Consider the following 24,806-nt stretch of genomic DNA (forward strand, 5'->3'; position numbering starts at 1 on the left):
CGGCGTAAAGACTCCAGGTCGCACGTCGCTGAGCACACCTCCAGACCTGCGACGTAAGAAATGCCCTGCTCCGCCAGCGACGCGAGCTGCGGCGAGCGCTCGCCAGACGTTCGAAACCCGCCCAGATCCGCTGCTGGCTGCTGTCGATGAGGGGGCGGCGGCAGCGAGCTCCGCAGCCGCACGCACGCACGCACGCGTAGCCTCTGCGGCGTGCGTGCGTGCGTGCGTGCGTGCGTGCGTGCGTGCTCCGCGAGGGCCCCGAATACGCGCTCATCACAGGCGACCTGGAGATGACGCGCGAGCGCAGCCGCTGTGCGTGCGTGCGCTGAGCTCGGCATCATCGCCGATGCTGCCTGCTGCCTGGGAGCAGGCGCTGGAGCTGGCCTCCGAGGCGCTAGCGCCGCGAGGCGCACACAGGCACAGGTACGCACGCACACCCTGGGAGGACGCGGTGCGCCCTGGTGTGCATCGCGTCGCAGCGCTGATCGCGCAGCAGCGAGCGCACCGAGGGCTTCTTCCCCGAATCCGAGTTCCTCGCGGAACTGAGCGCCTGAGCGTTTGTGTATTGTTCGACCGCCTGGACGTCGTTCTTTTGAGCACAATTAACATAACTATGTTCGTGTGGACAAGCGCCTGGGTTGCGAAAGGACTCCCGAGAGCGGGCACCCGTCAAACGAGAGCTTGCCTGCGGCGGCAGCTGTGTATGACCAACGTTGCGAGAAGCAGTGGCAACTCGCGTTCTGTGCCCTTTGCACCAGTCCCGGAAGCAGTTCGCGAGTCGGGGCTCGCCGGCAGTGAAGCGGAGTTCGATCCCCTGATGGTAACCTCCTACCTACCAATCTCGTGGATGCGCGAGTCCGAGGTCAAGCACGGGCGCATTGCAATGCTCGCCTTCGTGGGCACACTCGCCCAGCAGGCATACCAGTTTCCATGGTACAAGGGCGCGCCGACGACCCTAGTCGGTGCACATGATCATTTTGTGACAACGGCGTTGGCACAAATCCTCCTCTTCACGAGTGCATTTGAAATCGCTGCCGGAGTGCCGGCAGCTATCCAGACCGTCCGCGGCTCTGGACGTCTGCCGGGCTATTAGGGTTCGAACCGCCTGGGCCTTCTGGGGCAAAGATGAGGCCTCGCGTAAGAGGATGGAGCTCGCAGAGGTTAAGAACGGGCGCTTGGCGATGATTGCGATGCTGGCGCTCTGGCATCAGGAGGTGCTCTCCGGTGGGATGGGCGTCATCGAACAGCTCGTGAAACAGAAATTCACTCCGTGACCCCAAAGTCGTTGAGTTTGTGCTTCTGTCGAGAAAAAGGTACTGTTGGGTATGATTAGACGAACACAGAGCGTATAAACCGATTTTGGTGACGATCCTAACCATGTCAGAGCGCGAGAATCGAGCGTGTCGAGGAGCATCGGGGGGCGTTACGGGCGCAGGTGACGTTCTGTAATGCGCCCGCTCTGCATCACCCGCTCGCTAGGCGTTGAGCGTTCGCTCTGCTTGCTCCTCGCGCCTGGTCTGGCAGGGCGAGACGCGAGCCTCGCACGCACAATGCACGCTAATGTGGGCTGGTAAGCCTACCGGCACAGACACGTGTTCGCGACGCTCCGCTACATGTTTCATGAATACGGTACGCTAGCGTGGTGCGTAGAACTCGATATAACGCCTCGCATTACGCGACGCGGCTGCCATGCAAGACTCACGTTCGCCGATGCTGCACCACGACCGCGCATGGCTTTCTCGAAATGCAGTTGCTGCAGCGAGTGCATCTCGCGGCTACGCCAAGCGTTACCATCGTATTCCGAAACATGCATTCGAGCTGGTCGCGAGGCATCTCGTCGCTGACGCCATCACCGGCTGAGCTGCTGCAGTGAAAACCGCGGAGGTCGTTCTGTCCAAACCCAGCCAGAAATGCTTCAGAGGAAAAAGCAGAATTCATCGCGAACACGCCTGCACAGACGCTTCGTTGAGCAGGTGCAGCGCCACAGGGTTCGCAGGCGACAAACGCCGCTGCTCCGGAATGCGGCAATGAGACATGGGCGCGCCCTGACAAGCCAGCGCTCACCATTGGGCGCCTTTTGCCGCGGCTAGCCACGCTTATGCTGTCATTACGTACATGGAGTGATCGCTGCGTCTACCAAAAGCTGCATCGCTGCAAGTTGCCATTTTCATGACGGCAGCGCGCCGAATGCCTGCCTATGCTGTGAGTGCGTCAGTTTGATCGCGGTTGCATGGTAGGGACTTTGATTAAGACGCATACGCTCTTGTGACGTGTTTCGTTCGCGGATTATACTGTGATTCCCAAGTTGCCGGGTGTGTACAGGGTAGGATAGCGCTCTCCTGCAAATTTTACCAGACGCCCGTTTCGTTCACAGATCGTAGCGTGATTCCGACTTTACTCGGCAGGCAAAGCGGACCAGCGTTCCGTCAGGAACCCAGATCGTCAAAACGCTCGCTCGCAGTTAGTGGCGATCAGCGCATCACCCTGAACTAGGACGCAGCAAGCTCTTTGCCAAGCACCACGGAGCCTACTGCGACCACTAGTCCAACAACTTGAAACGGAACCCAGTCGAGTGCACAAGTGCCTCTCTCTCGCACACGTCAAGATCCATGAGCTGGGCACTTTAACCCTCCAGTTCCATATCCGAAACAGGTTCTTTCAGCATACACTCACAGACGCACAGGCAGGCGCAATTCACCAGGCATCGCCCGCCACTGCCGCAACGCATACCGTGTCAATATTCACCCTGCGTATTCTGCATGCGCAATCAGTACGGAAAACAGCACAGCGTCGCACAGCGCTGCGGTTGATGGCGTGCGCGCTGGGCGCGGCTGCGGCCCCCGTCTCGCCGAGCCGCCACCGTCGACGCCCCGGGGAGTTAAGCTGCACACCAGGTGCTGGCACGTGTTTCACCTCGTCCACAAAACGACGTTCCGAGGCACACTCTACCACAGAATCTTTCTTAGGGAATACGAGTCCCTTTGATCGACTAGGCGTGCGCAGTGGGACTTTTTTGGCGGGGCATCTATTTCACGTGTTTGAGAAAAAAACCACAAAGAATGTTCGTGGCGCAAGCGTTTTCGCAGTTGCGCGTGCAACCGAGCAGGGTCTGCTGTAGCCGTCGACGGTCGGCGCGTTCGCTGAAAATGGCAACTTGGATTATGGCTCCAGATAACCCGGACGAACCCGACGAGCCGGGTCGACGGGATCCGTCGCCGCGTCGGATGCCTTCGATCCCGGTGCCCCAGGTTGCAACGGACCAGGGTACGCTTGACATTTACTCTCGCTTGGCGAAGGATCGCAAGCTGCTTTTAGGTACTCAAGTGAATGATGAGGTTTGCAACCAGCTCGTCGCGCAGATGTTGTTTTTGGCACAGGAGAACCCAGAGGAGGATATTACGCTCTATATTAACTCACCGGGAGGCTCGGTGTCCGCTGGACTTGCGCTGTACGACACCATGATGTACGTACCGTGCGATGTTGCGACGGTCTGTTTCGGAACCGCGGCGTCGATGGGTGCGTTCCTGCTGTGTGCCGGGGCTAAAGGCAAACGTCGGGCGTTGCCGCATGCGCGCATCATGATTCACCAGCCGCTCGGTGGGGCGCAAGGTCAAGCCATGGATATTGAAATTCAGGCACGCGAGATTCTCTACGTGCGGGATCTAATTAATCAGATCATGGCAGCGCAGACAGGCAAGGCGGTGGAAGAAATTGAACGGGACACTGATCGTGACTTTTTCATGAATGCCGAGGAGGCGGTAGCCTATGGTTTGATTGACGAGGTCGTGAAAACGAAGAACATGCTCCCGTATCCGAAGAAACCATCGCTGGTGTACTGAGGGGTTGCGCCTGCTTGCCAGTTTGGAGGATTTGTTGTTTACTTTGGCCACCAAGGCTGCAGTAGGTTTCAGATCTAAGTACCAACGTTGATCGCGTCCGAGGGTCGTCAGCGGGAAGCCGTATCCGCACGGCATCGTAAAGTGAAAGGCGTTCTTGCTCAAGTATTGTCTAGTCGTTGTCCGGCGCGAATGCAGCGGGCTCGTGTCTGCCGTGTCGCTGCGACGCACGCACCGGCCGCTTCCGCCCGTCGATCCACAACGGGGGTTGCGTTTCGGAGAAGGTGCTCCAGCGAGCGAGCCCGGCCAGGGTACTGGTGTTGCACGCATCCGGGCGGGGTCGCTGCACCTTACCGGCGATCGAGGTTGTTGTTGGGTAGAGTCTGTTTGGGCTTGTGCCGTTTACGATTTTGGGAGTTCGGCGGCCTGTGGCTTTTCGTGCCTGGCAAAAAACCACGGTGGATGGGGGTCGAACCCACACGGAAGGCGCGCGTACCGCACCATCTTCTGCTCGCTGCCGTCCAGCGACGGGTCGCTAGCCGGTCCGTAGGCAGACGCCTTATCCACTTGGCCACCACCGTGTGCGCACGCGCCCTAGACGAAAGACATCTGCGATGATCTATGCAGACGCGATTCCGTCGGGAGCACAGAGAGACCATGCAGGAAATTGCATATAAAGCGATTGCTACTGTTGGCGCGCACGGCGTGTGACCCCAGCGGTCGCCGCCCTTCCGTGTCTGTGATTTGGGGCTGGCGCTGGGGCACCGGAGGCGCGCGCGGCCACCACGCGATTGCGGCGCCCGGATCTGGATAGGGTAGCGGTGGCGGAGCGCGCTCTGGAGCCTGCAGTAGGGAGTCAGGTCGGGTCGGGCGCACCTGTAGCACCGTAAGTGAGCCTGTTGGATGAGCGATGCTTGCTGCAGTCGCTATGTTTGCCGTCATTCAGGACTGCAGGAGTAGCTTTCGGGGTAGATATGTAGAAACTGGCTCGGTCGCTTTTCAAGTAAGGAAAATTGTGTGCCTTACGGACAGAGGATGCGCGGGATCGCGTCACACGAGTATGCGCTGTCCTATCGAATGACGCTACTCCGTTATCGTTCAGGAATTGCCCGGAAAAACCTACCCTGGTGTATATATATGAAGGTGCTCTAGCCTAGCTTGAGTTTTGAATCTTATGATGCCATCGCCTCGATCCTGGCGAGAATCCATTTCCACTTGTCCTGGCTCCTGATTTTTTTCATCAAAAGTCTTCCGCGTTTCAGCAATGCCCACGCTGATCACTAAACGATTCCGTCGAAAGTTCCTTCGACGCAAACCACCGGATTCTTCCGAAGCATGAGGCATTTCCGGATGTTCATTGCGGCGTTCAAGTCTTGATACAGAGGGTGCACGCGCGCTTTCTTTCCGCAGGAATCACACCACTGCAGGCCGCTCGCCTTCGATTGCCTCTCCATCTGACGCTCGTTCAGCTTACCGTGCACCATATCGTGCATCCGGGTCTGCGTCATCCTCTCATTCCCAATCCGTTATAGCGTTCGTCCGTGCTCGTGATGCTTGTGTCTCGTAGGCAGCGCATCGACAGGAATCGTGCAGCGTCGATCCCGGCACCATTGTTGTATACGTTCCCGTCGAAGGAGCGCAAGTGCAGCCATTCCGCGTTACGGCACATCGAGCGGCATGGACCACCCCCAAACAGCGCGATTCATCGGTGATTTCGTAATTCGCCCCATTGAGGGATTTGGTGAATGCATGCATCTTGCCTGCATACCACCGAGACCAGTTGCGACTCCAGCAAGCTTTCGTACAGTGCTGTCAGAGGTCATCAGCGTGAGCCGTTTGGACGCCCATGTATTCTCGGAGAGACGCGTGCACAGTGTGCCATGCTGCTCGGTACGATGCTCTGAGCGTTGAGATGGGCCCTGGCGCGCCGCCATTCCACTTGTTGATACGCAGAATGGGGTTTATCTTGCCCGATTCTTGATGATCACAAAGTCCCGGAAAATTTGGTCAGCGCCATCAGGTTTTTGTTCAGGTATTTGGCTACGTCCTGATGATGTAGAGGTACGGCGACGGCCGCGACGCACTGCAGACCGGATGCGACGCCCATCACGAAGCCTTCACTCCATCTACCTTGACCATTTCGAAATGCATCTCTTTGCCTGACAGGGCCTCGGATCTACCAAGTGCATCTACACTGATATCCCGTCAGACATCGAAACCCTTGTGAACTCCTTTCCATTTCTGTCCTGCAAACGAGAAATCTTGGACGGGTTTCGCCAATGCCCTCCGTGAAGTTGTTCAAATGCTGCACAGACGCTCGCAAAGACTGGGCGTGACCCTCCGATGGGACCATACAGTACTGAACGGTCTCTATTGATATGATTAGCCTGCATCTCATAGATGCAAACCATGTCGAATAGACGCCTCAGGAAGCGAGGGCGCTCGGATTCCGGGAGCGCATCTGTTTTGCTGACGAGGCATCTATTCAGAGGCGAGCAGTAGTGCAAGATGCACGCAAGGCGGATATCACGTCCTTGCCATCTTTTGGATACAACGCTTGTCGGTCCGCGGCCGAGGGCAATGCGGCGAGCCTGGACGCTCTGAAGAAATTGTCGTTCTCACTGGTACCTCTCTTCGAAATGCGCTACCATTTCGATCTCGTTCGCCACCGCCAGCTCGCTATTTGCCTTGATCGACACCCGACGGGGCGCTTCCATCAGTACCCAGTTTCCGGGGTCAGTAAGGCGAAAGTACAACGCCAGCAATGTGCGCCTTGTAATCCGGTCATCATTAACCCAAACACATTTTTGAGTTGTGGGCTTGGTTTGATACTTTTTGGCATATGCGCCGTACGAGTTCCGATCGCAAAGGAGGCGGAGCGACGTGTCACATTTGCTGGGAAGAATGTGCACAAATCCTGGATCTTACTATCAGTCCGTATTGCGCCTTCTGTCCAGATCATCCGTTACATCGTCGCAAGAGTCTTTGATTGACAAATTCCAGAGGAAGGAGGGCAGCTCGCTGTCCTTCGTCCAGACCCCATACAAACAGTTTCGCAACGAGATGTTTGTCAAGGAGAGTGAAGCGAAGCGAGCCTTCCTCAAATTGGAAGCTCCGCAATCCCTGGTGACGTGCTGCATCCTTTTTTGTGCCGCGGAGGCGAACGATTGGTCTGTTGGTCCATGGGCGGCAAATGGTGTCTGGCGACAGAGAGCACGCCTTCGAATGGATCGAACCAGGGAGAACAGTCTGGCACGAACACCAGTTCGACCCGAATCCGAGTTGCGTATTCCTTGATCTCATCTCTACGAACAGCGGTTTGCCTCTCCCGGAGCACCTACATGCAGGCCTACCATTTTTTCCCGAGACATGTCTCGTCGAGTGAAACGAAAACTGTCGCTCCTTTACCAAGCTTTCGCGTTCCAGTACGAAATCGATCGCAAGTCATCGAATGCACGATGATCTCGCAAAGACGAGTGCTTTTTTCTTGGCTCATCCGTGTCTTCATCACCGTCCGTACGAACTGTACGAAAACGTGCCATTCCGGTGCTTCTTTCGCAGTATTTCATGGAGAATGTATGAAGTGGAATGGATTGACGAGGAGGCAGTCGTTACGACGGACTTTAAGTTCCGTATCGGGTGCACGACGTTCAGGGTAAGGACAACGAGCGGGCTGGTTCATGCACCTGCTGACAACAGCGTGACTAGCTTGTCATCGTAAGGCCGTTTACTGCAAGCTAGTGGTGACAGCATCACGTCTTTCCACGACCATTCTTCAGTCTACTAGATCCACTTTTTTTGTCGAATGCCTGCGAGAAAAACGAACAAAAAAGTAATGTTTGCATACCTGCTCCAGAATTCACTGCTCTGAGTATTCCACGGGTTGCGGGTGCTGGTCGTGGGTGGACCTTCCCGAGCCCGCGTGTTTTGGACACATTCCTGCCCGCGTTTCGACGGCGGCAGTGCTGTGAGGCCGTGCGCTGCACCCTCATCCCATGTGAAACAACGCTGCACCCTGTACCACGAGGCACGACGGAAACACGATCCCAGTCCACAGATGACAGCTTTGCGGGATTCGTGAACGGTACGCTCAAGCCGCGGGGCTTTTTAGAGAGCCTTACAGCCAGGCTGGTGGATTTTCCGGTATCCGCACGAGGTCGACATCGAAGAGTTCAATGAACTGTTCGTTGAGAAGGCGCACTTTTCCTCCGACGTATCGGCGATACTCCTCCAGAACAGAGGTCAAGTTCCACTGCTGGAGCTTGCGCAAGCAACCTATCACGGTTCCCGTCCGATGTCGACCAAGGTTACACATAACGTGGAGCGGGTAGTTTTCCGTGTCCAGAATAACGTCCAGCGCAGCGAGCACAACCTCTTCAGAGATCGGCATCCAAGGTGTCTGATCGCTGTCCCAGCCAACAGGAACGAGTTCGATGTCGTGATCGTCTAGAAAATTGAGAAACTGCGGCGGGAGCTCATCCGGTGAGAGGTATAGCACCTTGCGCAAGTTCAACTTTTCCAGGAACGGGTAGTTTAGCTCGTTTGGCACCCCCGAGCGGTAGAGGTCCTCCTCGACCCAGCTAAAGTTTATCGGAGGTATAAAGCTGCCCATAGTGAATCCATTTACTTCAGTAACACTTTTGTATAGTTCCCGAAAAACGCCAGCACTCCTCGTCGCCTAGGATCAAGACGAAAAACACTGCTCGTATTGGGCAATCAGTGTCCTTGGACGCGAGTCGTTCGCTGGAACGCCTGAAACGGTGCAGCGTAGCCGGGGGCCCGCGGAAGCCTCGCCTGCGGATGCTCTAGCCGCCGGCTACCAGGCAAAGCGTATGAACATTCTGACTCAGTCTAGCGTTGAAATGTATCCACAGCAAATGCGTCGCCGTGGACGCTAAGCCTTCACGCAGACGCTGGTTTCAGCGGAGCGGCACAGGATCGCCTTGGCTTCGTGCACGCAGCTTTCAGTCGTGGATAGCCTCAGTTGTATAGGATGCGGGAAACAAACATGTACCTTGCAGCGCAACCCGTAATTTTCATTCCTAGCAATGATACGAACATCAGCGTCGTCGCATCGAGTTTAGATCCCTGGTCAGGACAGAGCCGTACGAAGCAGCAGTTCTCTGGGCATGAGCTCTGCTTGTTATCGACTGAGGCAGCGAGTCCTAATGACTGCGCGCTCCTCTCTTTCAACTGCGTGCAATGAGTGTTTTGAGAGTGCCAGTTCGACTCTGAGGTTGCGCCCTCTCCATTACTGGGACTCGCATGGTGGTCGGGCTCGAGCCTCGTCGCCGACTGGCGCAAAGCCCGCCTGACCGGCCACATTTACGTGTTGCCTATATGGAGCGTGCCATGCCTATCGAAGGCCAGGCTGGAATGCGTTCAACCCTCGGATATATCCGTGATTCCGGTGGCTACAATTCGCCGTCCAGCTCGGACGCTTCTGGAGACGGTTTGCTTGAAAACACGGGAAACAGTTGTCGCATGTCGAACGCCGAGTTGCAACGTTGTCCATTCTCGGAGACATCCCTAGCTCCTCTAGCAACGATTCCGGTCAAGTACAAGCGAGTCTGCGGGCTGTACGTCTTCAAATCTGAGACCAGTTTGTACTTTCATTGAATACTTTGTTCGCTCCAGCGTCGTGCGCTCTCGGCGTGCGAACTGTCGCATTCCAAGGCACGGCCCGGCAGACGCGGATCACAGTCCATAAATGCACACCTGCTCCGGATCAGTGCCTGTGACGCTCATAAGAGCGGTGGTCGACGCGACCCCGTTGATGCTCACGTTGCTGACGGTTGGAATGAAAAAGGCAAACGTTTGACCCCTGCTACAGTTCCTGGGAAGGAAAGCCAGGATCGCGTTCGTCGCCGTGATATTGAAACTCACCGAATGGAACTGAAAGTTCTCAGACACAATCGGAATATCCAAGTCGCAACAAGTCCCTGGACAGAGTTTTACCGTCGGAACGAGTGCGGTCGCGTTGATGTACGCTAGCAAGTGCGAAGCACACCCGCTCGAGGGGGCTCCCGTCTCGCGCGCCTGCTCTGCCCGCACCGATATCCCTGCGGTGCTGCCTGCTGCGTTCTCACACACGGCGAGCCCGAAGCCTCGTCCCCCACAGAGGGTTTCCACAGTGCACTCAGTGCTGCAGTCACTCACGATATGTGCGTTCTCTGTCGTCCCGCAGACGTACGTGCACAGGTCCAACGCACTGCAGCTTTGAGGCAGACAGTTTAGGAGCACCAACGTCAGCAGTGTACAGAGAAAGAGTGGGTGAAGGCGAGCTCCGGACCTTGTCCCGGAACTGACCGCATCTTTCTTCCAAGGTAAGTTGTAAAGTTTTGGACTGCAGGGGTTCATCAGAAAACCAAGACAAGGTAATCGTCAGCCAAGAGTACGTACTCGATCGTATGAAACCGGCAATAGCATCCTCATCTGTGTGACGCATCTGTTTAGGATGCGCGTTCAGTGGAAAACGCCACGAATCATGGTGTTGCGAGATCGATACATTCAGTGGGATTCTTCAGATGCGATGTTGCTGCCAGAATATAAATATCAACCAAAAAAATCGAATAGGTCTGCTTTGCTAACTTGGGTATAGACGCTAACGTTTGGATGCCTTGCAAGTGTCATCGACAGAAGCGTTTGCACGCGTTTTTCGTCGATGACTGTTTCAGTGTGTGTGTGTGTGTGTCCTCTCTGTCGCCCGTATATCCGGATTCCAATACACTGGTCTTGATGCATCTGCGTCCAGTTCTGTCGCCTTTGGACGACAAATATTGATGGTAGCGTGCAGGTCCCGGTTTCTCCGCCTCCGGCTGTTGCCGACGCATACCAGGCTCATACGAATGTTGCGATCAGCACTGCGCTTGCAGTGTTCTTTTTCTGCGTTTACAGCCTCGGTGCGCGCTTTGCAGCTGTGACAAATGACTGAGGTCAGGTGTTTTCGTATGGCCACCAGACCGTCCCCTCCGAGATCCGCGCTGTGGCACGTGGACGGTTGCATCATCGACCAGTACGTACACCTGACGTGTCCAGCAGGCGCCCGTCGACGCCTTGCTCTGGTGCTGTGCTCGGTACCGTACCCAGCGATCACAAGGCTTGTTCTGGACGATCTCGTCGACGAGTACAGTGTCCGCAGCCCACGCGTGAGCGGTCACTGCTCCGTTCAGTGGGGTATTGGCGGCAAACGATGTTGTTTACGATGAAACAAGTCCTCGAAGAAATATCCAGGCTGGAGATGGAGTCGAGAAATTCCGATCAGTCTCCGATCCCTTCGTGCTAAGCGATGACGCATGCCCCACTGGAAGCGATCGCTACGATGACGCAACTCGGTGTGTCCCAGACACTTTTCCATGCAAATAGAAGCAACCACAGCGTCCCAGCGCATATCCGCTTTGAGGTATGATGTTCTTGTCGAACGCGGTTCCGTCGATGATCTCGAAGCGGGGAGCATTTGTCTTCCAAAACGGAGTCGATTACTTGACGTGACATGTTCTGTGAACTTGAGGCATGAGCGCTCGAAGTAGTCGTCAAGCGACGACACCCATGATTCCGCTTTCCGTATGAAAGTGGCGCGAATGGCAGCGCCCGTCAGTTGCCTCGGGATCGACTGATCCAAAACCTGAAGAATGTGTGCGATTCGAGCATGCTGCACGCAAGGCAAGGCAAATGCTGCAGTCTTACGCGTCTGAAAAGGATAATCATATCTGTTATTCCGCGAGCGCTTGTTCGTGTGCATACCGAGTCATGTTGCTACAGGTGACGTTCCGAGTGCCAAGCGCGGTAGACCCGAACGCGCCGCTCCGAAAGCAAGTCACAGATTCCGTAAACGACCTCTGAAACGGTACGCCTTTACTGCTGCACGTCGAATGTCGAGCATGCACATCTCCAGAAAAAAAAACCTCGGAAAAATCAAAAGGCGGGAAAATAGCCTGCAGTTCAGCGTTCTCTTTTAATTTTATACGGGCGCAGAGCATAGGTCGCCGTTCTTCTTGTATCGCTTCCATGTCCCGTGCATTCCAGTTCGATCTAGCCGATGGAAGCGGAGGCTCCATCGATCCCGCGATGCCTTAGATGCCGAGAAATCCGCGGACACCAGCTGCAGCGGTGTATGCGACGCAAGCGCTACCCATGCCCAGCTCCAAAATGGTTCTCCGATACCCTGACCGATAATGCCGAATGGTCTTCTTCTCACACCCGCATGATTGTCGCTTCGCGATGCAGCGAACGTGATCCAGGGCCAAAGCCCCGCCTTCGACATATCATGCAGCGAGGAGCGGAAGCCGGCAGTCCAGTGGTAGCACTCGTGCCTCGCCCCCGGGGGCTATGGGTATTGCGCTTTTGGAAAAACCCGCGCACGAGACACGCCCCGATCCGACATCATTTTTCATCGATGGGGTCAGCGCTACAGAGCCCAACAATGCAAGCCGGGGATCATCACGCTGGTTGGATCCTTCCCAGCCGCAATCGAACGCTCCTCTGGAACTGGGCGCTGTCTCCCTCGGAGGGAATTTTTTCACTTGCGAGTCCGTCGGTAAGGCATTCCCAACTTAGCGCACACACAGGCGCCAACACCCGAGCACCAACACTGGTTATTCAATCTGCTCCGATGACAGTGCTTCGTCCTTGACCTCGCTCAAGATGCTACGGATGTTGCATCCGTGGACGTGTAGCGTAGAGCCGGCTACGGTGCCGAGATCGTGGGAGATGGCTAGGAAGCGGCAACCAATGCTGGGAGCGTGTAGACACAGGAAGCCGCGAGCTGCGGCTTGTACAACACAACCAACGACTGATTCATATCTTGACCATTGACCGTGCTTTGACCTGCAAACGCATAATAAAGATTGGTGGCTGCATCGCATGTCTCCGGCAGCAGCGCACCCAGCGTCCCGTCAGCCGTTAGCTCGTACGACCCCAGCAAAATATCCACCGCGGTGGCCGCCAACGTGACCTCTTTGTCGCAGCAGCGCTCGAGACAGAGCTTCCCGGGTTTAATCTTTAAACTGTCGAGGGAAAATATGGTGTGCACGCTCCCTGGGCAATGTGACGTCCCGGTGCTGAGCGCAGCGTCCAGCGATCCCTGCAAACTCAGGTATACGCTTCCGTTTCCCTCTGAGCTTAAACACAGGCCTGAAAACGACTTTCCGCTAGCGCAAAGATTCGATGGGAGACAGTCGCTGAGGCAGGATCCAACTTCGCGGGAACGAGCAGGTGACCCTCCACAGGTGAACACACACGAGCTGCTTTCAACATAAACAACGCTGTAGAAGAGAAAACTAGAAAGGAGCGGCAAGAGGACCCAGAAACGCCCACGTCGCCTGCCTTCCACAGCCGAAGCCGCTGCAGTATTGCTCACCATACTTTTCTCTATAAGGTTACTGTTGAAGTGAATATGAGAAGACTATTGTCTATTGAAGAGCATTAACCGTATCCGCTCGCTCTACAAAGCATCTCGGCGATCGGCCTCGTGGCGTGTGATCTGCATTGCCTCGGAAGAGCGCTGGACAACGTTTCTACCATGTGCTGCCTCCATATGCAGATTTTGCGTACGCAGTAGCCTTCCTACGGCCGAGGCATTCATCATAGACTCTTGTATTTCAGACGCATGGTCGTCAGCTGAAGCGACAGTTGGGTCGTTTTTGCTGTTAGGATCACAGCGGGCTTCCTGGGTGCGAAGCTCGAGCTGGGCACAGAGATGCCAGCCCGCTGGTGGTGCCCCGACGCACGCCCCGGGCCTTGAGTCCCGTATCGCGGAGTATAGGCGTGCAGCAGTGCGGTCGCGTAGGCCGTAGCGTCCCTGGACGGATAGAGCGCTCGGTGAACCGGACAATTGACGACGGGCCGCACCGCAGGGCAAGAAGCAAGTGAGCGAATCCGCAGTTAGCCCCTTCGAGCAGAAAAAGAAATGATACTGAGGACGGAGACAACCTCTGCGACGACTGGGAAGAATACAACTGTATGCGCAGATGTCTACTGCTGTCTTGTAGGAAGCTTCTACGTAGACGCGTCATCCAGGTGTAAGAGCGGCCCGAGCGCAGTATACCTTTGAATATGTTCTCTAAAGCGCAGTCAAGGGTGCGGGACTTGAATCTTTCACTGTGCTTTTTAACAGGCATGCGGAACCGATGGACGTGGGTCGACGTCAGCGAGTGCCTGATTGCGAATGAGCCGCACGCGGAGGAGGCGGATGGTTCAGGTCATAGCTTGCGTGAGTACAACATCCTCTAATCAGGAATTCTGGTATCGATATGACGTTGTATGGCAGGATTTGGAGACCGTTCCGGAACCTGCTGCCCAGTGCCCGTTTCCAGCCGTCGCAAATATACAAACCGGACGCATTCGATAGCCATGTGGAGATTTTCGTGCTTGCCCGGATCGATGCAACACTGTGCACTTTTCTAAGCGTGTTGAGTACCTAGTCCAGAGACATCCTATGAGAATCCAGGAGCGAGTTGCGTTTTCCCTGCTGCGCTTTCTTCAACATAGACCTCCCGCCCCCCAAAATGACATCTACTTGCAATACCACAACGTTTTCGCTCTAACTTCTGCGCCTACAATGCCAGTGAATCCCAACCGTTGGTATCCCGTTCTCTCTGAGAGACCAGGTCCGTTCGATTTTTCGGAAGCGTTCTACCTCTTTCGACGAAATAGGTCGAACAGCACACCTCCTTCTGACTGAATGCAATCGGGAATATATTGAAGTCGAAGTTTTCGCCGAAGTAGTCTAGTGCAAATGCCTCCTCGGCGCCTGCCAACGCCCATGGATTCAGGGGAGCACCCGCTGAGACTCCTCAGTCTTGCTCCAGAAGAAGCAAGTGCATGCGGAGCTTCTGCACTAGAGCTGGAACCTGGAAATCCTCGCGTATAAGGTAAGTTCGATGACCCCGCAACTGCCAACCTCCGTGTATCCTGGAGAACGTCCATTGACCTACAACGAGCTCGTTCCCGGACAAAGTGCAGCGCATGCAAATGGTAGCCGCCTGCTGGCCAAAGAACTTGGTTTGCGCTGTGGACGGCCCGGCGTTTCCGGTACGAAGCGCGTACCTGGATCGTAACACGTAACCTATCTGACGACGAGGAGCGCCCTAACGACCCTTTGGAAACTGCGGGACGCGCAAGGTCGTTGCAGCGCTCCCGAGAACAGCTTTCACGCTCGGGTACACGTGTGCGAAGCGGCAGCGGGGAATAGTCAGAGACAGGCAACCCGGACGGACCACGAAACGGGCATTCAATGTACAAAAACCCTACATAGAGCATCTGCGCTGTCTCTTGCGTTCCTGAGGCGTCTCCAGACGAAGCGGCTACCTGGAACGCAGCAGCGCTGGGCTCGATGCCGTTTCGGAGAGTGCTCATCGCAAACCGAGGGGAAATTGTGCGACGAGCAGCCAAAACGCTTCGGAAGCTCAATATCGAGCCTGTTGTTGTTTATACCAAAGCGGATGAAACAGGAACACACGTTCGAGAAGCAGTCCGAAAGCAGCGAATCGAGTCCTACGTCTCCATAAGCGAGGTCGTTGCTGCAGCTCGCAGGGCACGCGCAGACGCGGTCTTTCCGGGTTATGGCTTCCTCGCAGAGAGAGCCGACTGTGCAGATGCCGTTCAGCAGGCAGGCATGACGTTTATAGGACCGTCTGCACGTGCCATTGCTCGACTGAGCGATAAAATTGAAGCGAAAAAGTTCGTGAAAGCGCTCGGCATCCCTGTCGTGCCGGGTTACGTGGATCCACTTGAGCATGTTGACCACGCAGGCTATATTGCCAGAGAGCTGGGCTTCCCGGTTGTTCTCAAGGCTGCATCCGGAGGCGGCGGTCGAGGGCTCCGCGTCATCCACCACGAACAGGAGCTGCGTACCCAGTTTGAGGTCTGTGCTGCCGAGGCGAAACAGGCGTTCGGCGACTCCCGGCTGCTCCTCGAGAAATACCTCGAGCCAGTACGTCACATTGAGGTGCAGATACTCGGTGATCGCCACGGGAATCTGGTTGTCTTTCCAGAGCGCGAATGCAGCATCCAGCGCCATAACCAGAAGCTACTGGAAGAATCGCCGAGTCCGCTCGTCGATAAGCGCCTGCGCTGGCGACTCTTCCACGATGCCTCCAGAATTGCGCGTGCTATCGAGTACGATTCGGTGGGGACAGTGGAATTCCTCGTGCATGCGCACACGAAAGAGCATTTTTTTCTGGAAATGAACGCGCGACTCCAGGTTGAACACGCTGTGAGTGAGGCGGTCACCGGTGTAGACCTCATCGAACACATGATTCGGGCGGCATCGAACCAGGTTGTCGATCTAGATGAACCCGAGAACATCACCAGACTCGAGTTGGATCACGATCCACCGTTTGAAACGTGCCGAATGCTGCGCTCGCGAGGCTGGGCCCTGGAGGCGCGTATCTGCGCAGAGGGCTGGTCTGCGGGCTCACTGGTACCCAGTACAGGTCGCCTGCACAAGTTTCGCCTTCCCGTATCGCAACCTGGGGTGCGCGTCGACAGCGGCTACGATGAGGGCGATTCGGTTTCGCCACTCTTCGACTCGCTGCTGACCAAGGTGATCGCTCACGGAGAAACGAGAACCGCGGCACGTCGAAGACTGGCTCTGGCGCTCGACGCGTTGCTCATTGATGGCGTCGAGCACACAACAGGTCTGTTGCGGGATATTGTCGCCAAGGATGCAGATTTTGCGAACGGGATATACACTACCCGTTTTCTGAAAGATTACGCTCTGCATTTCAACGAGTCCGATGCGCGCAGAGCGCTCCAGCTCATGGCAAATCGAATGAAGGTCGATCCTGGGACCAAGAAACCGATTGCAGCGCTTACCGTCGAATATGGACTAGTGCGCTTTGACCGGGAGCATGACACGGTGGCAGGTTCGGTTGCGAGTTCTGGAGCCACAGCGCCGCTGCCTCTGCAGGACAGCGACGGACTTGACGCCCTGTCGGACACGCCCGAGTCGCCGTTGTTCGTGATGGCACCACGCAGAGCTCCTCGGCTGCTGTTTCGCGGTATGCCTATCACTGTGCAGCGCCTTTTCGATGAAGACGAGCTGATGCTTTGGGAGCGCATCCGAAAGCCAGTATCAGCAGCGCCAGTCGAGGCGAATGCTTGGCGAGCCCTGCATGCGCCCATGCCCGGTATACTCGTTGCAGTCCTAGTTTCCGTGGGTGACGAGGTTCAGCCAAAGCAGCCGGTGGCGATACTGGAATCCATGAAAATGCGGAACATGCTCCACGCTCCATCCTTGCCTCCAGGTGCGCAAACACTTGTCGTTGGTTCGATTCGCGCCGCTGTAGGCACCGTGCTGCGCAAGGGTGACCTCATCCTCGAGTTTTCCTTACCGACTTTTACGACTTAGAGGCGTGCTTCGCCCCACCAGCAGCGGCATCATTAGAAGTGACAGCGGTACGTGCGCTGCCGGCCTCTGCTGGTACCCCTTCGGGGACGTCCTGCTACCCAGCGCAACCAGAGTAGGCCGCAGGTAAAGCCAACGAACCGCTTAGGTGACAACTACCAGCGCGTACAGCAGCTGGCAGTGGTGTCCGCCGCCCTCGACTGGAGAATACTCTCTTTGACCGTGAAACGTTACCGTGAGGTCTGTCGTGCGCGGAGCCTCACTGGGAGAGTCACCACGCCGTGCAACACCTGGAACGCTCGAGGATAGCGTCAGCTTCAGAGGACTTATAGTGCCCGCACGCTCATCGGTTGATACCGAGTTCTTGAATGTTTAAACTTTCACAGGATACGCGTATGACTGTCTCGTTTGTTGAGGTGTCGCGTTGACGCACACGGACGCGGGCGCAGCTTTGCGTGGCAGAAGCAACGCAGTGCCGCGCTTCCATGTGGATCAATCAGCGCGAGCCAACCGGTAAACGACTCCGAGAGCGTGTGCTGGTGCTGCTGCTTGCGACGCTCTGGCGACCGTTTACGGCCATGGCTCGCTTCTTACGCCTCCGTGGCGGGGCAAACCGTGGCCCAATAGTGCTTACGCTGGACGAGGTTGAGTTTTTGATTGATTGTCTGCCACCGCCACCGGAAGCAAGCGCGTTACGCGGACGCCTGAACGCGCTCCTGGGCGCACTTCGCAGTGGACAGCCGGTACCGGCGGAGGTCGCAGGAGAGCGTCCTTCCTCAAGGAGCCCTTCGGTGGATCACGAAGTTCGCGGCAGTCGCTATCGCTCACCAGCACTCACAGTTGATGCGGCAGTGCTTCGTGGACCGCGGGAGGCACTCGAGATCCTGCTTGTGACGCGTGCTCGAGAACCTTTCAAGGGTAAGCTCGCGTTCCCTGGTGGTTTCGTCGAGTACAACGAGGATCCTCAGGACGCTGTGGTTCGCGAGTTGGCCGAGGAATGTGGTATTCAGGCCAAGAACCCGCAGCTCGTGGCGGTGCGAGGACACCCCTCCAGGGATCCGCGGCAGCATGTCGTAACTGTATGTTACAAACTGGATATTGAAGGACAGCATGAGCCTCGCGCAGGCGACGATGCCGCCAACGCCGGCTGGTACGCCGTCGAGACGCTCTTGAAGAGCCACGAGGGCCGTGCTCGCCTTGCGTTTGATCACGCGGATCTGTTAGCGCAACTGGCAGCGTGGCTTGACCAGCGACACCGACGCTGAGCACTGGAAAACAGTTGCGGGCATCCGCAGAGCGATGCGCTTTGCAAGACCTCGGAAGGACTGTCGCGATGCAACCGGGGCGTCATTGGAGCATGCCCAATCGATGCTGCTGCTGCTGCTGCTGCTGCACATGAATATGGACCGGGAAAACACAGGAATGGCAGGATCATCGATCGACTGCAGCCTTGTTTCCAGCGTAGGATGCGACGCAGTGCCCGGGCACTGGACGCTGCTGAACAGCATGGCGGACGGAACTCGGCGGGCGCCGCGCACGATGGTCCGGTTTCTTTGTGCGATATCGAAAGAGCATACAGGATCAGGGGCACCGCGAACATCACACCACGAATATGTCTGCTTTGGATGGTAACGTACAGAAACATAGAAGATTAAGGGCAGTTTGCTTTGAGCGATATCATGCAGAAACGTACAGGATCAGGGGCAGCGCGAACATCACACCACGAATATGTGCGCTTTGAATGGTAACGTACAGAAACATAGAAGATTAAGGGCAGTTTGCTTTGAGCGATATCATGCAGAAACGTACAGGATCAGGGGCAGCGCGAACATCACACCACGAATATGTGCGCTTTGAATGGTAACGTACAGAAACATAGAAGATTAAGGGCAGTTTGCTTTGAGCGATATCATGCAGAAACGTACAGGATCAGGGGCAGCGCGAACATCACACCACGAATATGTGCGCTTTGAATGGTAACGTACAGAAACATAGAAGATTAAGGGCAGTTTGCTTTGAGCGATATCATGCAGAAACGTACAGGATCAGGGGCAGCGCGAACATCACACCACGAATATGTGCGCTTTGAATGGTAACGTACAGAAACATAGAAGATTAAGGGCAGTTTGCTTTGAGCGATATCATGCAGAAACGTACAGGATCAGGGGCAGCGCGAAGAACGCGCGCGAATCCGATTGTCGATTTGCAGGAACGAGGCGCCCGCCATCGATGTGCACTGCGACTGCCGCGAGGCGGCATCCGGAATAAGCATCATCAAGGCGCCCTGTTTCTTTACGAAGGTTTGCTGACGTCGCAGCAAGCGTCTGAGGTAGGTTCAGCACCCAAAGGGTCGCTGGTTCAGGTAAGCGTCTCCCCCTCACCGGAGTAAAGCACGTGCATAGATAGATAGAAGTGAAAACGTTTGTGCAGGAACTTGAGTCTGTTCCCTGATTCCTCGTAACATTCGTTTCTCTGGGGATACATCATCAAATTCAATACTTCTCAATCATAAAAAATACCGATGCTTTTCCGTGCAGGATTATCAAGGACACTTTCCCGGCGGCATCAAGAAGCCGCAACATACGATCGCCAACGCCTAAAACCCCGGAACGGTAGCGTTCTACGTGCCCGTTCGCCGCTGGACAATGGTCGATCACCGTACTGGTGCCTCGAATACGTCATTCCTGGATCCCATCGCAGCCAATGCATCTGTTTAGCGTGCATCCAAGGAGCGCGAGGCGCTCCCAGCAACGATACTGAGTACCAGCGTGGCGTGCGCACATCACACATTGTTGGACAAAACTTTTCCTTTATTCGTTGACCAGGATCGAGCGCCGTGGAGCTAACCAGACCTCCGGTGAATCGGTTGCCACTCTCCCGATCTTCCATATTCGTCTGCGAGTGGAGAACTGGACAAAGCAGAGCGCCGAAGCGCGCATCCGTGCTCCGGCGGCGCCGATGTGCCTCATCTGCTTTCCTCGACTGCAGGCAAGAAACGCTGCGTTCAAGAAGCGTCTGGACACTCAAGGCAGTTCTCGAGAACTTCGACCGTTCCAAACGCGAAAGCGGCACCCGCTGCGTCCTGCTCCCCCGCCGTTGCCAATGTCGCTGCCGCTAGCGTCCTACGGGCTGCTCCTACCTGTCCAAGCAGCGCTCCGTTTGACTGCTCACCGCTGCTCGTTATCCAAAGTCAAGCCCCAATATTCTGCGCATGCGCTCGCGCTGCGGACTGCGTCAAAGTTGCGTACCTCACTAGACCAGGTACAAACCAGTGTTCCGGTTGCAGTCGCTCCGACGAACAGGGACCTCTTGGCCTCTAGCGAACCGGCGGAGACGCTGCGCGCGAGTGACCGACACGTTTCGCGCCACTTGGTATCGCAGCTGAGCGAGCGCCGGGTTGTACTCGCTCGTTCTTCATGAAAACGAGCGAACAAGTGGAAAGAGGGGTCTGTTCATACTGCGAAGAGCTCTTGTTCGCCAAGAATAAAGCGGAGAGAGAGGCGCTGGCGCATCCACTGCTGGGTTCGCGTTGGTCGCAGGTTTGGTTGTGCTTGCGATGCCGAAAAACCGTGCAGCAGCTCCGATCGCGTGGTGCTCGTTCGTCACCGGGAAAACGGGAACGCAACGGCAGACCGTTGCCTGCAACTGAAGTTCGCTGTGCTGTCTGTGCAGACAGTGGTAGGCGTCAGTTATGCTGTCAGCGCTGTGGTGCTACGTTCTGTAATCGCTGCTTCGGTTGCACGCTGGGCGACTGGCGTACTCCTCCGTGCGCTCTCGGTAGCGAAGGCCTGCGAATTGTGCAGCGTTTGAACGCGATTCTTTGGAAAAAGGGAGTGGAACCGCTCGATGAGCGTGTTTCCTTGCTACCAGCACCAGCCTGGATGTGCCCCCTCTGTTGTCGTGAGCAGGGTTTGAGGCTGGCTTTTGAAAGCTGGCTCAAGGACCTGCCGGAAGCACCACAACGCGGACGACTAGCGGAATGGACGACTTTCCGAGAGCGATACGATTATCGCAGCTGGAACCCGTGGTGGCTGTGGTGCGGCTCGCTCAAGCTGCCTCAGGTTTGGACCCAGTGCAGCGCGGGGAGCAAGCTGACTCAGCTTTTCGACGCGGCCTTTTCTGGCGACTGGAAGCGCGTCCAGACAGTGCATGAAGACTATGGAAAGCTTTTAACCGCATTGGAAGAGCTGCATATGGCGTCTGGCGGAGCTTTCCCGAGTCGGCAGCAGCGGTTCCGCCACATGCGAAGGGGCATGGCGGAGCCGCTCCGGCTAAACGCGCGTGCACAGGAACTGCTCGAACGGTACCCGACAGGGCCTACTGAGTCAGACGCTTTACAGCTTGATTGCACCGAACACGATTCAGGCTTGGTGCATGACTGGTATCGAGTCTACTCCATATTGTGTATCGCGATTCGAGAGCTGCTCGTGGCGGTTGCGTGGTCGCGGTTAGTCTGCGCATCGGTGGTGCCGGAGTTGTGGTTGCCGGTCCAGCGCCACGTTCTTGAAGCGCTTCCCTTCAGATGGGATGATCTCTGGAGTCGACACGGGACGATATGTTTCCGCTGCGGACGTCCAGGCGGCAGCGGAGAGCTGCTCCACCGCTGCGATATTCCCGGCTGCGGCAAAGTCTACCATGCCTCGTGCGTCAGTTGTCTCTCGCGGGCACCCTATTTCACGAACGGCTCTGATTTGACGGAACGACGACACTGGTATTGCCCCTGGCATTTCGACCGATCTACCGGATGGTACCTGCCCAGCGAGCCCTATCCGAGCGACTTTATCAGCTTGCTGGAAGCGCATGCGTCAGCGCTTCCGTCCGATACGCTCGAACGTATCCCGTGGCTGGGTGTCGTTCCACGGAGCGATGGCTGGCGGTTACCCGCTGACGAGTCGGCAGCCTCGGAGCACGCGGCAGTGGATCGATCGACAGATGGGCACAGTTCGGGCACCTTGACGACCACGCAAGTGCCGCCTTTTCGAGCGGTTCAGTGTCGCACGTGCCCGTTCAGTTGCTCGATTCCCAACCAAGCAGGTTGGCCAGAAGACCATTCCGAATGGTACGTATGGGATGCAGGTATCATAAGCTGCTGCTCGTGTAGCGTTTGGCTGGAACCTCCCCAAGGTCAAGATCCGACGGAGCTAGCGTGCGTCGCAGCTACCTGGAAAGATGCAGGTGCTTCGACGCGTGTCCAGCGGGCGACACAACGACACGATAAGCGACAGCGCCTCGCAACAGCACCAAGTCCGGCATCCAGGCATTCGGTAGCGCCGAGCGCCCCATCCGCAGCAACCTTTGCAAAGATGATTCGCCAGGCCGCTCACGAGGGCGCAGCGCGCATCCAGGAAGCGAAAGCGCGTGGTGATGTCCCTCTTGTCCAGGGACGCAGCGGGGAGTACATCGACGCCCTCGAGTATGTTCGAGCGGAATACGAGAAATACGAAAAAGGAAATACAGGTGCCGTCGTTGGAATCATGGCGGCGCTGAAAAGCGCAAATGGAAAGCCGGTCACGTTCTCGGAATTGACGCTTGAACTCTTACGCAGAGGCTGGTTCGTCACCACAGGCAAAACGCCGCAAATGACAATAGCTGCGTTCTTCAGTACCAGACGCCAACGATTGATGGAGCAGGGCCAGACATGCACATGGTTCGAGTGGCTCGGCAGTGCACGCGTACGCTGGTGTCTTGACACGCCTGCCGCGGCCGTCGACGACGAGTCAAGCGCAGCGCCTGCTGACTCCGCTAATACGTGACTGGCTGTACCTCTGAGATGCCGAGGACACATATCGGGCCGTGCTCGCGTATTAGAGTCATTGCGCGCACTGTTTGTGCATGGACCTTGTGAATACGTCATGTCCATCGGGAAGATGTGAAGGAACGCTCTCCAACTGTACCGAGCGACAGCGCAAACGCGGCAAAGAGATCACCGAGAAGCCATTCGGGCAGCGATGGCGAGCAGTTCGCGTCAGGCGAGCATCGACTGGTTTCCCTAGACGCCAAGCGTGAGCTCTGGCTTGGGTACTCCATCTGGCAATGAGCGGCGAACGCAATCGCAAGTTGGTTATTATGGAGCGAGGACAACATATAGATCGCAGCGGTGCATGGACTCTGCATTTATGGAGCATCGAAACGGCCTGGGAAGCGCTCGTTTCGCTCGTACGTTTATGTAGCAGCGGCGCCGATTTCGGGCCTTGCTGACGGTTAAAGGAGCTCTCGGCATCGAGGCTGGCTGCTGGCTCCGCAGCATCGACCTCTGCGAACATAGACGCAGCCGCTCTGCCGTCGAAATTCCTACTTGTCGCATATGGTCGATCCGTCTTCAACTACGCCCTGCGCTGGGCACAGCGACGCGGTACCTCCTCGAGAGCAAGCCAGGGCATGCGAGCTGCAGCTTCTTGCGTGTGCAAGCGCGCGCGCTCTCGCGTCGCACCTGTTCGTGACCTGCAGCACGGCAGCGGCTTTCGGCCCCCGCAAACATGCTGCAAGCAAAACATGGCGTAGCGTTCGGCGCCCTACAGACCAAGCAGCGCCACACAGCGTGGATGCATCGGATCGGTGGGAGCATTGGCCCTGAGTCGCGCTCGAAGGCATCTGGCCAGAGGCACCAAGATCCATTTGTATTCGATAGCATGCGTGCTGTTCGAGGATCACTTGAGCAGTCTGCGAGTGAGCGTTGTTTTCGCATAATTTAAGGCTTCGGCGAAACCCTGCTCGCTGAGGTTCAACACCCGTGGCAGCACTGGTGCGATCCGCTCTCGCACTTCCGTTGGGTCAACTTCCAGAATCGCACCAGAGTCGTCTAGAACCTCGTCTACAACTAGTAGCAGCGTTTCATAGTTGCGGAGAATTTGCAGCTCACTGAGCTCTCCGATCAGCGCTCCCAGAGCGTTTGTTAGACAGCTCAGCACCTGCGAAAAGACTATCTCGTTCTCCGCAAGTGACACGACCAATAAGAAACAAACGTCAACGCCACTGCGGTAGAGTATGACAAAGTTATCGCTCACGAGCACGTCGTTATCACCCAGCAGACCCGCCGCAGAGCCCACTGCCGCGAAGGTACCGGGGTCCAGCCCGGCCGTCCAGTAGCTGTCTGCAGCGGCTTCGGAGCTGCCAGCGCTTCGCCAGAGCTGATGCAGCTGCTCTTCAAAGTGCTTTTTGGAGCGCTCGTCTGTAAAGCGTTCCTCGTCATAGTAGCGAGCCAGCAAACGTGAGCCCCGTGCGCTCTGCACCAACAGTACCGACGCTCGTGGCTGCTGCACCGGCATTATGGTTGCGTTACTCGGGAGACAAGCGCCGCCTTTCCGCAGCGTCTCTCCAAGGCAGTGATCAGCTGCCACCTGAGATGATTTCCGGGGGATTTCCCTAAAAAGCGAACGACCAATATGCAGGCACTGCGATCACCTGTGCAGCCAAGCACAACGGCAACGTCGTACTTTCCGGCAGTAGAGGCAAAACGGTCAAGTGTGCGCGGGTCAGATGCGGCGCGCTTCAGGAGAAGCGGGTAGGCGCGCGCAGTCGCTTACAGGACTCTTGGACACAAACATATTTTACTGTATATCATGGTATAAGGTGGACAATAAGTTTCCTGCCGATCAAACGGCATCGATGCATCAACACAGGGT

The 24,806-nt window shown here is 56.4% G+C and overlaps 6 protein-coding genes and 3 non-coding genes across 9 annotated transcripts, besides 4 other annotated features; 4 read left to right on the forward strand and 5 right to left on the reverse strand.

The window, feature by feature from the left end:
• Positions 1-589: 589 nt before the first annotated feature.
• Positions 590-2,361: a sequence feature (pseudo-gene of chlorophyll a/b-binding protein, CP24).
• Positions 1,316-2,681, reverse strand: CYME_CMN236T. Its single transcript, XR_002461485.1, has one exon. It is a non-coding gene; the product is annotated as a hypothetical transcript (transcript).
• Positions 2,682-3,059: 378 nt separating this feature from the next.
• On the forward strand, positions 3,060-3,839 carry CYME_CMN237C (ATP-dependent Clp protease proteolytic subunit; the record flags this gene model as incomplete). The annotated part of the gene is made up of 1 exon (XM_005537306.1): positions 3,060-3,839. The coding sequence occupies one exon, from the start codon at positions 3,060-3,062 to the stop codon at positions 3,837-3,839; it is 780 nt and encodes a 259-aa protein (XP_005537363.1).
• Positions 3,840-4,290: 451 nt separating this feature from the next.
• CYME_CMN238R lies at positions 4,291-4,417 on the reverse strand. The gene is made up of 2 exons: positions 4,381-4,417; positions 4,291-4,348 (listed from the first exon to the last, which is right to left on the reverse strand). It is a non-coding gene; the product is annotated as a tRNA-Arg (tRNA).
• A 266-nt stretch (positions 4,418-4,683) lies between these two features.
• Positions 4,684-7,606: a sequence feature (possible transcribed region).
• A 347-nt stretch (positions 7,607-7,953) lies between these two features.
• CYME_CMN240C (hypothetical protein, conserved) lies at positions 7,954-8,448 on the reverse strand (the record flags this gene model as incomplete). Its single annotated transcript, XM_005537307.1, has 1 exon — positions 7,954-8,448. One exon carries the CDS (start codon positions 8,446-8,448, stop codon positions 7,954-7,956), a length of 495 nt encoding a protein of 164 aa, XP_005537364.1.
• Positions 8,435-10,190: a sequence feature (possible transcribed region).
• Positions 8,936-9,519: a sequence feature (possible transcribed region).
• A 4,978-nt stretch (positions 10,191-15,168) lies between the features above and the next one.
• On the forward strand, positions 15,169-17,187 carry CYME_CMN243C (propionyl-Coenzyme A carboxylase, alpha subunit, mitochondrial precursor; the record flags this gene model as incomplete). The annotated part of the gene is made up of 1 exon (XM_005537308.1): positions 15,169-17,187. One exon carries the CDS (start codon positions 15,169-15,171, stop codon positions 17,185-17,187), a length of 2,019 nt encoding a protein of 672 aa, XP_005537365.1.
• On the reverse strand, positions 15,248-18,253 carry CYME_CMN244T. The gene has a single exon (XR_002461486.1). It is a non-coding gene; the product is annotated as a hypothetical transcript (transcript).
• On the forward strand, positions 17,763-18,449 carry CYME_CMN245C (similar to mutator MutT protein; the record flags this gene model as incomplete). The annotated part of the gene is made up of 1 exon (XM_005537309.1): positions 17,763-18,449. One exon carries the CDS (start codon positions 17,763-17,765, stop codon positions 18,447-18,449), a length of 687 nt encoding a protein of 228 aa, XP_005537366.1.
• Positions 18,450-20,600: 2,151 nt separating this feature from the next.
• CYME_CMN246C (hypothetical protein) lies at positions 20,601-22,937 on the forward strand (the record flags this gene model as incomplete). The annotated part of the gene is made up of 1 exon (XM_005537310.1): positions 20,601-22,937. The coding sequence occupies one exon, from the start codon at positions 20,601-20,603 to the stop codon at positions 22,935-22,937; it is 2,337 nt and encodes a 778-aa protein (XP_005537367.1).
• Positions 22,938-23,831: 894 nt separating this feature from the next.
• Positions 23,832-24,449, reverse strand: CYME_CMN247C (coatomer protein complex, subunit zeta; the record flags this gene model as incomplete). Its single annotated transcript, XM_005537311.1, has 1 exon — positions 23,832-24,449. One exon carries the CDS (start codon positions 24,447-24,449, stop codon positions 23,832-23,834), a length of 618 nt encoding a protein of 205 aa, XP_005537368.1.
• Between the last annotated feature and the right edge of the window lie 357 nt (positions 24,450-24,806).

This window comes from Cyanidioschyzon merolae, chromosome 14 (genome assembly GCF_000091205.1).
Source record: "Cyanidioschyzon merolae strain 10D DNA, chromosome 14, complete genome".
NCBI classification, from domain to species: domain Eukaryota; phylum Rhodophyta; class Bangiophyceae; order Cyanidiales; family Cyanidiaceae; genus Cyanidioschyzon; species Cyanidioschyzon merolae.